We start from the raw sequence: 12,421 nt of genomic DNA, 5'->3' as shown, positions 1-12,421 counted from the left end.
AGACGCAAACTGCAAGCTCTCTCACCTGTGGTGACAGAAGCTCAAGTCTCAGTGAATGTTTGTCTTTTTTTTTTTTTTTTTTTTAGGTAAACAGTATTATTTAATCTTACAAGTGGGTGTTTAAGACTTCTTTTTTTTTTAATTAAATCTTTATTGTTCAGATTATTACATTAGTTACTCTTTTTTCCCCACCATAACTCCCCTCCACCCAGTTCCAACCCCACCCTCTGCCCTCACTCCCCACCCACTGTCCTCATCCATAGGTGCACGATTGTTGTCTAATCTCTTCACTCACCCCCACACCCCTTTCTCCCCCCACCCAAGAATAGTCAGTCCATTCCCTTTCTATGTCCCTGATTCTATTATAATCATCAGTTCATCAGATTATTTATTCACTTGATTTTTAGATTCACTTGTTGATAGATGTGTATTTGTTGTTCATAATTTGTATCTTTACCTTTTTCTTCTTCTTCCTCTTCTTAAAGGATACCTTTCAGCATTTCATATAATACTGGTTTGGTGGTGATGAACTCCTTTAGCTTTTCCTTATCTGTGAAGCTCTTTATCTGACCTTCAATTCTGAATGATAGCTTTGCTGGATAAAGTAATCTTGGTTGTAGGTTCTTGCTATTCATCACTTTGAATATTTCTTGCCACTCCCTTCTGGCCTGCAAAGTTTCTGTTGAGAAATCAGCTGACAGTCGTATGGGTACTCCCTTATAGGTAACTGACTTTTTTTCTCTTGCTGCTTTTAAGATTCTCTCTTTGTCTTTTGCTCTTGGCATTTTAATTATGATGTGTCTTGGTGTGGTCCTCTTTGGATTCCTTTTGTTTGGGGTTCTCTGCACTTCCTGGACTTGGAAGTCTATTTCTTTCACCAGGTAGGGGAAGTTTTCTGTCATTATTTCTTCAAATAGGTTTTCAATATCTTGCCCTCTCTCTTCTTCTGGTACCCCTATAATTCTGATGTTGGTACGCTTGAAGTTGTCCCAGAGGCTCCTTACACTATCTTCGTATTTTTGGATTCTTTTTTCATTTTGCTTTTCCGGTTGGGTGTTTTTTGCTTCTTCGTATTTCAAATCTTTGACTTGATTCTTGCGATCCTCTGGTCTGCTGTTGGGAGTCTGTATAATATTCTTTATTTCAGTCAGTGTATGCTTAATTTCTAGTTGGTCCTTTATCACAACATCGAGGGTCTCACTAGATTTCTTAAGGATCTCAATACATTTATCGGCGGTTTCCATAAAATTCTTGAAAAATCTTAGAACCGTGGTTTTGAACTCTATATCCAGTCGTTTGCTGTCCTCCATTTCTGTCATTTGTGACCTGTTTCTTTGTCTTCGCATTTTGTCTGCTTCCCTGTGTTGGTAGAGTGGTTTTGTGTGCTAGGTGTCCTACAGGGCCCAGTGGCTCAGCCTCCCCAGTTACCTGAGGTGGACACTCTTGGTGCACCCCCTTGTGGGCTTTGTGCACAGTCTTGTTGTAGTTATGCCTTGATTGTTTTAGGTGTCACTGGGAGGAATTGACCTCCAGGCCAATTGGCAGTGAGAATCAGCTGTGTCTGCAGTGGGAGAACTTCTGTGCTGAAGACACCCTTCTGGGGCAAGACTTGCTTCAGTGGGGCTTTGGTGCTCACTGAGTCTGCCCCCTGAGTGTGTTCCTTATGAATCTGAGGAGTTGTAATCTGGGTGGTCCCACTCTGACCACTGGGTACACTGGCTCTTGGATCTAAGGAGGTGCTAATTAAGCCTCTTCCTGAGGTTACCCAGCAGGAGCTATGAAGAGATATGCAGATTCCCCTTCCTTTTTTGGGGGTTTGGGGGTGCCCAGATGAGGCCCAGCTGAGTCTTGCCCTCAGAGGCTCTGCTTCTCAGTGTCCCAGTAGTCGCTGCAAGCCCCACGGAGAGAAAGCTGCCCTAGGGTTCTGAGCGATGCCAGACAGTCCCGCTTCTCCCGTATGAGTGTGGGTCCTTAGAGACTTGCCCGGAACTGGAGCTCAGAGCCTGAGACTCCCTCCCGATTGAAAACGACAACCGCGCCCTCAGCCTCCAGCCCGCTCCGCATGCACTCCGAACCTTAGTATTTTACTTCAGCACTGCGCCTCCTCTGAGCCTCGGTATGCTTTTCTCTTTCCTCCTAGTTGTAGAACATCCACTCAGCCAGCTTTCCTGTGGTTCTGGATGATGTCCGTTCCGTCTTTTAGTTGTATTTTTGAAGTGGTTGTTCGAGGCAGCAAACTCCCGTGTTTACCTATGCCGCCATCTTGGTTTCTCCTAATGTTTGTCTTTAGCTGGACTGCTTGTAGTGGGCCGCGTGCATGCATGGTTAAGAGGTCACCGAGAAGCGTGGGCTTCTCTTTCTCTGATTCTTTACTTTCTAAGACTTCCCCCTAGTGTCCTTGGTTGACCCAGGCTCCGTTTCTTACCTCCTCTGTCTGTTGGAGTTTTTACTGCCCTGCACTTTATCCCAACTGTGGCCTATCCGAGGGCAAAGTCATCAAAAGTGCAACTCGCCGTAACCAGTTTGGCTCAGTGGATAGAGCGTCGGCCTGCGGACTGAAAGGTCCCAGGTTCGATTCCGGTCAAGGGCATGTACCTTGGTTGCGGGCACATCCCCAGTAGGGGGTGTGCAGGAGGCAGCTGAATCGATGTTTCTCTCTCATCGATGTTTCTGACTCTCTATCCCTCTTCCTTCCTCTCTGTAAAAAAATCAATAAAATATATATATTTTTTTAAAAAAGTGTAACTCAACCCATGCTATCCCCTTCCTCCAGGTTTTGGCTCCCTTCCAACTTTGTTCACTCCCAGATGTTGTCTTTTTTTTTTTTTTCAGTTTATTCTTATCTGCAGAGGGAACTATCCGCTATGAGCTTATTCCTCTATGTTGGAAACAGAATCACAGTTTGTGTGTTTGTTTGGTTGGTTGGTATATGCAAGACTAATATTTCGAAATAGTCAAATGTATCAGTCTTTTCCTTTATGGCTTCTGAAGTTGAGTCTCTACCTAAAACTACCTTGTGAGTATTTTAAAAAAAATGTTTTTTCAAGTTGAAAAGAAGTTGGATTTATGTCAGACTTATATCTTCTTCTAGTTGAACCTCAGACAGCCAAAGCCAATGTTAATGTCATTGCTGTAGGATTGGAGAGGAAAGAAGAGGGCAAAAGCAAGAATGAATAAGACTTTGGCTAATTGGCAGCACCTGGTGAGGGAGGGGACTGGTGACTGAGACATACCAATTGGGAGGCAAGGGAATGCCACTGATCAAGGATATTTTAGGGCTGGTCATTCTTCAATCCAGATCTCAGCCCAAAGGCTTTGTGGCTCCCAGCACTCCCACTGCAGTCCTGTTCATTTTCAGCCCACACAAAACATAAGTATAGGGCACACAAGAGTAAACTGCATGGGTTTACCAGCTGGTTCACTGGCTCTAACCTGGTTCTGTTCTGCTCCTCAGAAGGGCAGTAGAACATGGTGGTCAAGGACGTAGAGTTTGGAGTTAGGCATACCTGGGTCCACACTGATTCTGTCATTGTTAGCTGCTAACTTCTCTGAGCCCAGTATCCCCTTTTATGAGTTGGGCATAGAAATAGTACCCATTTCAGCCCTGGCCAGGTGGCTCAGTTGGCTGGAGCATCGTCCCGTAGACCAACAGGTTGTAAATTTGATTCCTAGTCAGGGCACATACCTAGGTTGTGGGTTCAATCCCCAGTCAGAAGGCAACCGATTGATGTTTCTCTATCACATTGATGTTTCTCTCTCTCTTTCTCTTTCCCTCTTTTTCTCTCTCTCTCTCATCAATGAACATGTCTTCAGGTGAGAATTAAAAAACAAATAGTATCCTTTCATAGCGCTGTGAGAATCTGAGTGAGACAATGCTCGCCAAGGTTTAGCACAATAGCTGACATGGAGTAAACTCACTTGACCAGTATCAGAGACCTGCACTGTCATATCAGAGATATGGTCTTGCCATTCACCAGCTGTGTGGCCTTGGGCAAGCTCTTCAGTCTCTGCTTCTGTCTGCAGGAATTTCCACGTCTGGAATGAAGGCTGGTTTGTGCGGAATGACCTGGGCCCCTCGTACAATGGATGGCAGGTTCTGGACGCCACCCCCCAGGAGAGGAGTCAAGGTAACCCCCTGCTGGCCCACTGATGGCCCCTGATCTGGGTTTGGTTCTAAGTCACAGCCTCTCAGTTCTTTACAGTAGTGGACAGTGGCACAGGAAGGTCACCTGAGTCCTCTCCATCTCTGGAAGTCACAATGGGATTAAAACAATGTATTTCCAAAGTACATTTCCTTCTAATTTTGCTTGGCTCCAGCTGCTATTTAACTGAGTGCCTTCCCTGCGCCTACACGGATGCCATCGCTGCTGCGGAGGCCCTGGCATGTGCTAGGCAACAAGGAAAAGAAGCTGTCCTCTGCCAACAGTGATTTTCCTCTAGTAGTCTGTTCCTCCTAGCACAGGATTGTCTATTACCTTCATTTTTCGTTATTTCTTTCAAACTTAAAAAAATTTAATTATACAAGTAATATGTGTGCATGCTTAGTTTTTTTTCAAATCATTCTCAAAGGACTTACAATGAACATTAAGTTCCCCAATGCAGCCTCTCTATCAGAAGCAACAAATGTGACCAGATTTGGGGGGTGGGGGGGATTGGGGATAGGATAGTAACCCTCCAGATATGTTTTGGACCACTGTTTTTCCAACTTTTCACTGCAACCCATTAGTGGTTATAAAATCAAGTTAGTGGGCTTTGGTCAGTGTGTTAAGTGGTTAGAGCATCGGCCCAAGCACTAAAGGGTCTTGGGTTCGATTCCTGTCAAAGGCATGTGCCTGGATTGCAGGTTTGATCTCCAGCCCCAGTCAGGGCACGTGCAGGAAGCAACCAACCAATGTGTCTTTCTCACATCAATATTTCTCTCTCTCTCTCTCTCTCTCTCTCTCTCTCTCTCTCTGTCTCTCCACCCATCTCCCTCCCTTCCACTCTCTAAAAATTAATGGGGAAAAATATCTTCAGGTGAGGGTTAACAAAAAAAATAATAATATAGTTAGTGGGTTGTGACCATCAATTTAAGGAATGAATAAGATGGCATGGAAAAGGGTTGGGGGAAGGAAAGAAAATAGCAGGATGTATTGGACATAGTAAGAGTAAGCACTGTCCTGTGAAACTTCTGTTTCAGGCTCATATATGTGCAAGACATAAAATCTATTTCTAGAAGTCATGGTTTAAAGAAACAGAAACAGTTGAAGGTGACTGTTCTAGGCACATAAAAGTGTGTGTGTACCTTTTTTATTTGTTTTGTAAATGCAAATTGGATAACACTCTTCTTTCTATTCTGCTGCACCTTGCTTTTTTCACAGCTGGGCATTTCATGAATTAAACTATATCTATATCTATATCTATATCTATATCTATATCTATATATCTATATCTATATATCTAGATCTAATTTATATTCATCCATCCATTCATCTATCTATTATCTACCTACTTATCCATCTATCTCTCTGTCTATATCTATCTATCTATCTATCTATCTATCTATCTATCTATCTATCAGCACTACCTACAAAGAGTGCTAGAGAAGGGAGGTGACAGTCAGGGCTTGGGAGCTCAGAGGAACAAGGCACTCCTGAGGGCTGGGTGTTCAGGTAAGTCTTTCAGGAATAGAGGTGCGATGATTTGGGAAGAACAATTCGCAAATGAAGAAAAGAGGCCACCCTGAGCGCAAGACAGTAAGACTGAGGGCAGTGTGTCAGCATGAATTCTGCACCCACAGAATTCCGGATTGGGCTAGTCTCCTGAAGAGGTGGCGTCTGACCAGGGTGCCATTGCAGAAGATACTGGTGGTCTGTGTTGAGTGCCAAATGAGAGGGGGCAGACTGTTGGGGCTGCAGGAGCTTGGCAGGGCAGAGGCAGGACACTTGGGTGGTTATGGATGGTCTCCAGCAGCACAGGTCCTGGGTGGGCTGATGCAGATGGGCCTGGCTTTGGCATGCACCCAACCTCTGCATCTTGGCCACTAGGGGTGTTCCAGTGCGGCCCCGCTTCGGTGGCAGCTGTCCGAGAGGGCGATGTGAACCTGGACTTCGACATGCCCTTCATCTTTGCGGAGGTTAATGCCGACCGCATCACCTGGATCTACGATGCCCGCCGCAACACCCAGAAGCAGAATTCCTCAGACACAAACACCATTGGCAGATACATCAGCACGAAGGCGGTGGGCAGCTACTCTCGCATGGATGTCACCGAAAAGTATAAGTACCCAGAAGGTAGGAGGGACGCTGGTGGGGCTATGCCACTCGGGGCCTGATGGTGGGAAGACGGCTTTAGGGTGGGGAAGGTAGAATCCACATGCTCCTCCCTCATTCTCAGCCAGTTCTGCCTGAATGGTAAGACTGCTCCCTGGCACCTAACACCCAGTTCCCCAAACTGCTTCCAGCGAGGACAGACTGGCGCCAGCAGACGTTTGCCATGGGGCACAGGCAGCTCTCACTCCAGCTCATCTCCAGCTGTGTCCTATTGCCAATGGCACTAATGGGGTGACAAGCACTGTGACTGAACACACAGGGGAAACCTGGCCCCATGGGAGACCCCCAAGTGCTTAGGAGACATTGGTCGGTCCTCCCACTTCCCTAGCCTCCAAGTAACACAGGCAGGAAGCATGATCTGAACAAAGAAATGGACAAAGACCTGACCCCAAAGACATGGCTGTGCTGTATACACTTCTAACTCCCAAGAAGCTAGAGGAAGTGAGGCGAATGCCTGGGTCCCTGAAATCAGCATGTACATGCTTGCTGTCCCCCCCCCCCAAAGTCACCAGGAAGACTAGTTGTTGTGAGGCCACCCTTAACTCAAATGACATTGTTGCTCTATTTTGGAAATTGCTATCGGAGTCAACAGCCTATCTCTTTGAGGAGTCTCAATAGTGACAAAAATTCTACATTTGAAGGTGATATTCATTTTCAGAAATAGCCTCAAGGAAATCAGTGCTTGCCCTAGCAGCCACAGCCCCTCCTCAATGGGGACAGCAAATGCTTTGAAATAGTTGCTTCAGTGGATCCTCACAGTTGGTTCTGAGGGTCAAGAAAGGTGATGTCGTAAAGGTGCCCACAATACATCCCGAAGTAAACCTTAAAACTCTGTGCGACTGCTGACTGTTGGTGATGGCTGCAGTTCACACAGGAGGAAAGCTGAGTACAGGAGACGGGGTCTGACTCCAAGGTCAAGTAGATGACCCTTCTGGGCAATGATATTTGTGGACATTTTGAGGCACAACTCCAGGGCAATGAGATTAGTGGCCTCAATTTGGCCCCATCTGTCTCTGCTGGCCATTCCCACCGTTGGGGTCAGATGGCCCTTCTCTCAGTCAATGAACATGGACTGAGACCTCCTCAAGTGCCTGCTCTGTGCTCAGCTCTAGGGAGGCAACAAAGATCACTCAGACGGGGCCCCTGCCCTTGCCGAGCTTCGCAGGCAGGAGAAGGCGGGCGCAGGGCCAGCGTTTTCAGCAATGTCATGGTGTCGAAACCAGGGAGCAAATCACCCGGGTCAGGAATTGAACCCCAGCCCTACTACTTAGAACTGTGCAGGGTTCTTAGGAGCCCTGGTCCCTCCCTCCCTCCCTCACTTGCGAAATGAGTAGCAATGCCTGTCATCAGTACAGATGAGCTTGTGCCCTAAAATGCCAAGTGCAGTGCCTGCCACAGAGTGAGGACTTAATAAATAGTGGTGATTTTTACCAGTGTGACTGTCTGCAGCCTCGTTGGAATAAGGACCGCCCAAGGGGACTTTTGAAGTGCACTGCACTCGGATATATGATTATGTGGGGTGCCTTATCTTACTGTCACATCTTGGGGGCTCTGGCTGTCCCAGTCAAACCTAAAGCAATGGGGCCAGGTTGTAGCTGGGTTGGGGAATCCCTGCAGGACTCCTGGCAAGGCCCTGGCCCCTTCGTGACAACAGGGCTCATCACCTGCCTGTGGTTGCCTGGGTCTCCTTACTTAATGATGCCAGTTTGTCTCTGAGGGCCTCGGGGAAGAAAAGCTCATAAAATGGGTTGCTAAGCGTTTGCGCAATAGCAACACAAGGGCGAAAAAAACAGTAGCAGGAAGCTGAGTCTTGAGTAAGCCCAGCAGGTGACCTATATAGGTATCTAGGCTCTGAGCCTCATTGTACAAACATGCCCGCTTCGCGGTCCTGGGCACAGAAGGCTCAGCTCCCTGCATAGACATCAGCCCTGGATGTGGATGTCCAGCTCGGCTAGAGGATGGCAAAGCGCCAAAAAGAACCCAGCCCACCAGGAGCTGTCACCTTGGGTAATCTGGCCACCTGCCTCCTTTCCAGTAGGTGTATGGGAGGAACCTAGGACTATGGGTCCTGAGGACTGGCTCTCTCTCTGCCTCTAATCCCCAGATTAGACTATCTCTTGGGCCAATTGCTTCCCCGCTTAGAGCCTTTATTCTAATGTGATGGGTTAAAATGAGTGGACCTCTGAGGTCCCAGCCAGTTACCTGTAACTTATGGGAAAGGCCTTGCTAAGTTGTAAAGTGCTTACAGTAAGTCATTTGGTGTCTTAAACATTTCTCAGGTTGGTGGGGCAAGGTGGGACTAGAAGTATGGTCTGCAGATATAAACATGGTAGTTCCTTGTGGACCTCTATTCGTGTTTCGTGTTCCTGGAAGGTCAACACCTTCTCATTGATAGCGTGACTGTCTTCAGGTCAAGGCAGGGAGCCTACTGTGAGCTGAGTGAGCGACACTGGCTCAGATGCGTGGAGCCAGTTACTCAGCTCTCGCACATCATGGCCGTTCTCCTGGGGCCACCTGTACCATCACATTCAGCAGGGCCCACAATTGGACGTAGAGTCAGAAAACCTGTCCTTTGTGTTTTTGAAACTTGAAGTCTCTCAACAACTAGTCATAACTTGGAACCATACCAACCATGGGAAGTTCTTGCCAACTGACATGGACAAAAGTACCACTCTTCACTCGTAAAGCACCCTTAGGAACAAAGCAGAACAACACGGTTTAGTGGTTGAAAGTCAATTCTAAATCATAACCTTTTTTTCTGCTTCATTCTAACCTTTTCAGCTCAGTTTTTTAAAAAATTTATTTTTTTATTGACTTCAGAGAGAAAGGGAGAGGGAGAGGGAGAGAGAGATAGAAACATCAATGGTGAGAATCCATTGATCGGCAGCCTCCTGCACACCCCGCACTGGGGATCAAGCCCGCAACCTGCGTATGTGCCCAGACCTGGAATGGAACCGTGACCTCCTGACTCATAGATTGATGCGCAACCACTGAGCTACACTGGCCAGGCCTCAGCTCAGTTTTCATTTATTTTCAAATTATCTGTTTGTTTTTTAAGTCTTACAAGGGACTTTCCATCCAAAATATGAATAAATAAATCTAACTTAATTGACCCACACAAAATATCAAATCATATAGTAATCTTACACAGTTACTGGTAGAGCTTCCCCTACAGTTCCCCGGAAACTTAGAGCTGATAGGAAAAGCCCCATAGACCAGCTGGTCTGTGAGCCTCACGTTAAGGAGGACGAATGGAGACCTGGAGAGGTGGACCACTTGCTTGGATCAGAATCCTTGTGCGGCAGCAGAACCAGTGTCAGTCCCAGGCCACCTTTCCAGGCAGGGCGCTATCCTTTGTCTGGGTTGCCACCGTATCCCTGAGATGCTTCTCTCTTTCCCCCTACACAGGTTCAAGCCAGGAAAGGCAAGTGTTTGACAAGGCAGTGGGGAAACTGAAACCCAACAGAACATTTGGCCCAACGTCGGCAACAGAGGTCGAAAGAGACGAACGGGAGCCCAGCATCTCTGGGGTGTTCAAGGTCAATGGCATCCTGGCAGTGGGCAAAGAAGTCAACCTGGCCCTGACGCTCAAGAACCTGACAAGAGACATGAAGACGGTCACGGTGAACATGACGGCCTGGACCATCGTCTACAACGGCACGCTTGTCCACGAGGTGTGGAAGGACTCGGTCACCATCTCTCTGGACCCTGAAGAAGGTAACTCATCTTGCAGGCTGTGAGGCACCGTGTGTCCAAGGCCGCTGACATTCTGTTGGGGTTGGAGAGTTCGAATTAGAACTGACTCAGTTGTCTAAGGAAGGAGCAGCACACGGCCTCGCTGGTTAATAAGCCGTGGGTCTTGAGGTTTGGGAGATTGCTGTCATGGCAAGCAGTGCAAGTCAGGGTGGTGCCAACCCAAATTCTTTCGTGCCCTGGGCGAGGAAGGAGGGAGGCTTGGGAAATAGTAGACATACCGCAGTATCCCTTACAGCAGAGATTTTCAACCAGTGTGCCGCGGCACACCGGTATGCCGCAGGAATTTCTAAAACATGCAACACCTGACTATTTAGTCAGGGGCACTGACCTCTTTTCCCTTAGACTGTCAAAAAAAAAAAAAATGACAGCAGCCAACACACATTAGCCATCTGGTGTGGATGAATCAAAATTATACCTTTTCTGTGTATCATATTAGCAAAAAATATCTATTTTTTGTGTGTGTGCTGCAGAATTTTCCTAATTAGTTTACGTGTGCCCTGAGATGAAAAAGGTTGAAAATTGCTGCCTTTAGGTCTATACCACTTCCCACAGTGTGCAGAGCACTTCCTTATACACTGCCTCACTTGATCTTCTAAAAAATAATAGATTCCAATACCCCCATTTTACAGAGGCCAAAACTGATGCTTAGAGAGATTGTGACTTGCTTAAGAAATTAAGTGTCATAGCTGGTAAGTGGCAATTCCAGGGCCTCGGTCCTCGGCTTCCTGATGCTAAAGTCCGGTGCTACCCTCATCATCTAGGACAGTGTTCAGCAAACTGCAGTTTGACCAGGGCCTCGGTCCTCGGCTTCCTGATGCTAAAGTCCAGTGCTACCCTCATCATCTAGGACAGTGGTCAGCAAACTGCGGTTTGGCAAACCACAGCTCGCTAGCCACATGTGGCTCTTTGGCCCCTTGAGTGTGGCTCTTCCACAAAATACTGACTTCTGCGCATAGGCCACGAAGTTTCAATTGCACTGTACGTGCGCGCCCGCATGTGGTATTTTGTGGAAGAGCCACACTCAAGGGGCCAAAGAGCCGCATGTGGCTCACCAGCCGCTGTTTGCCAACCACGGATCTAGGATGTGTATAGATAGCTGCCACACACACCCTCATGCCACCCCCCCTACCCCACAATGAGCCCCTTTTCAGGTTTGACCCTAGAACGGTGGCAATATGCCACGTGGTCTTGAGCTGCCAGGGGGTGAGTGGAGTTGCCTGGTGAGTGATGGGTTTTCTGGGAGGCCCGAGGATTTGGGAGGAACAGTGAGTCCTTGCCCCCGGGTGGCACAGACAAAAAGGGAGCAGGTGGAGCGGAGAAAGCCTCAGAAAGCAGGTGTGCCCGCATTGGCAAAATCTCCCAAGCTGTTATGAAAAGTTGGGACTTACAAAGCAGATTAACAAGGGTGGGGTGGTTATTTGCTTCACAGCAGGAACTAATAAAGGCTGATTAACTACACAGCCCATCCTGAAAGAATTCTGTCTGCAGAGAACCCCAGACGCAGAGAGCCACACCTGTCTGAGGGCAGGATTCCCCATTCCCGGCCGGCGGGCAGGCTGACTTCTCTCGGAATTCTAGCAGAAACCCTCCCGCACCAGCAGCAGCCGGCTGGCCGCTGCTTACTTTCAGGCTCAGGGGGAGAGCTAGTTTTGAAGGCCGAAAATCATTCACAGGAGGAAAATGGTTCCAGAAAATACACGCGTCGTTTTTGCAGGAGGCAGCAGTGAAATGGGGAAGGGGAGGAGGCAGGTGAAGCGCTCGCTCTCGGAGGCCTGACGCTTCACTACTTTCTGGGTGACTCTGTAGTCCCTCCCTTTTCAGAAGGGAGCCCCAGGGTTCACTGTCTGAGAGGGTAGGACCAGTGGTGCAAGGGCCTGTTGTCTCCCCACTGGGGGCAGACTGGGCATGTCCCCCCGCTCCCCCAAAGCAGAGGCTGCTTCCTCCTCACAGTCTTACCTCAGAGGGTATAGGACACTGGGGGGGAGGGGGGGGACAGGCCACCCAGCGTGACTCTGTGAAGGAGAGTGGGGTGCCCTGGACCACAGAGGAGGGAGACATGGCCCTGATGTTTGGGGAGTAGCCAGATAAATGGAGAAAAGCTGAGAAAGGCATTTCCCTCCGAGGGAACCGTGTGAATCCAAGCAGGGAGGTGACTCTGCGCCTGTTTTGTCGAAGGAACATGAGCGCACAGAGGTTCTTTGGAGAGGCGAAGGGCTCAGCCATGCAGGGCCAGACTGAGGGGTGTGAACTGTATTCAGCGAGGAGCCACGGAAGCTTTTAGAGGTGGCCTGGAAGAGGGGGTGGGGGCTTCTTTTAAAGCCCGTCTGACTGATGTGTGTGGATGACTCGGAAGC

General features: G+C 48.2%; 1 protein-coding gene across 1 annotated transcript in view; it reads left to right on the top strand.

The window, feature by feature from the left end:
• TGM3 (transglutaminase 3) overlaps positions 1-12,421 on the top strand; it is a 40,589-nt gene that overhangs the window by 23,109 nt on the left and 5,059 nt on the right. The window contains exons 8-10 of the mRNA XM_005874733.2: positions 4,024-4,127; positions 6,027-6,272; positions 9,720-10,028. Coding sequence (XP_005874795.1) covers positions 4,024-4,127; positions 6,027-6,272; positions 9,720-10,028 — 659 coding nt within the window. The remainder of the gene's footprint in view (positions 1-4,023; positions 4,128-6,026; positions 6,273-9,719; positions 10,029-12,421) is intronic.

The sequence above is a fragment of the Myotis brandtii genome, unplaced genomic scaffold (assembly GCF_000412655.1).
Source record: "Myotis brandtii unplaced genomic scaffold, ASM41265v1 scaffold45, whole genome shotgun sequence".
Lineage (NCBI taxonomy): Eukaryota > Metazoa > Chordata > Mammalia > Chiroptera > Vespertilionidae > Myotis > Myotis brandtii.
The sequence above is the reverse complement of the archived record's forward strand: the minus strand, read 5'-3'. Positions and strand labels throughout refer to the sequence as shown.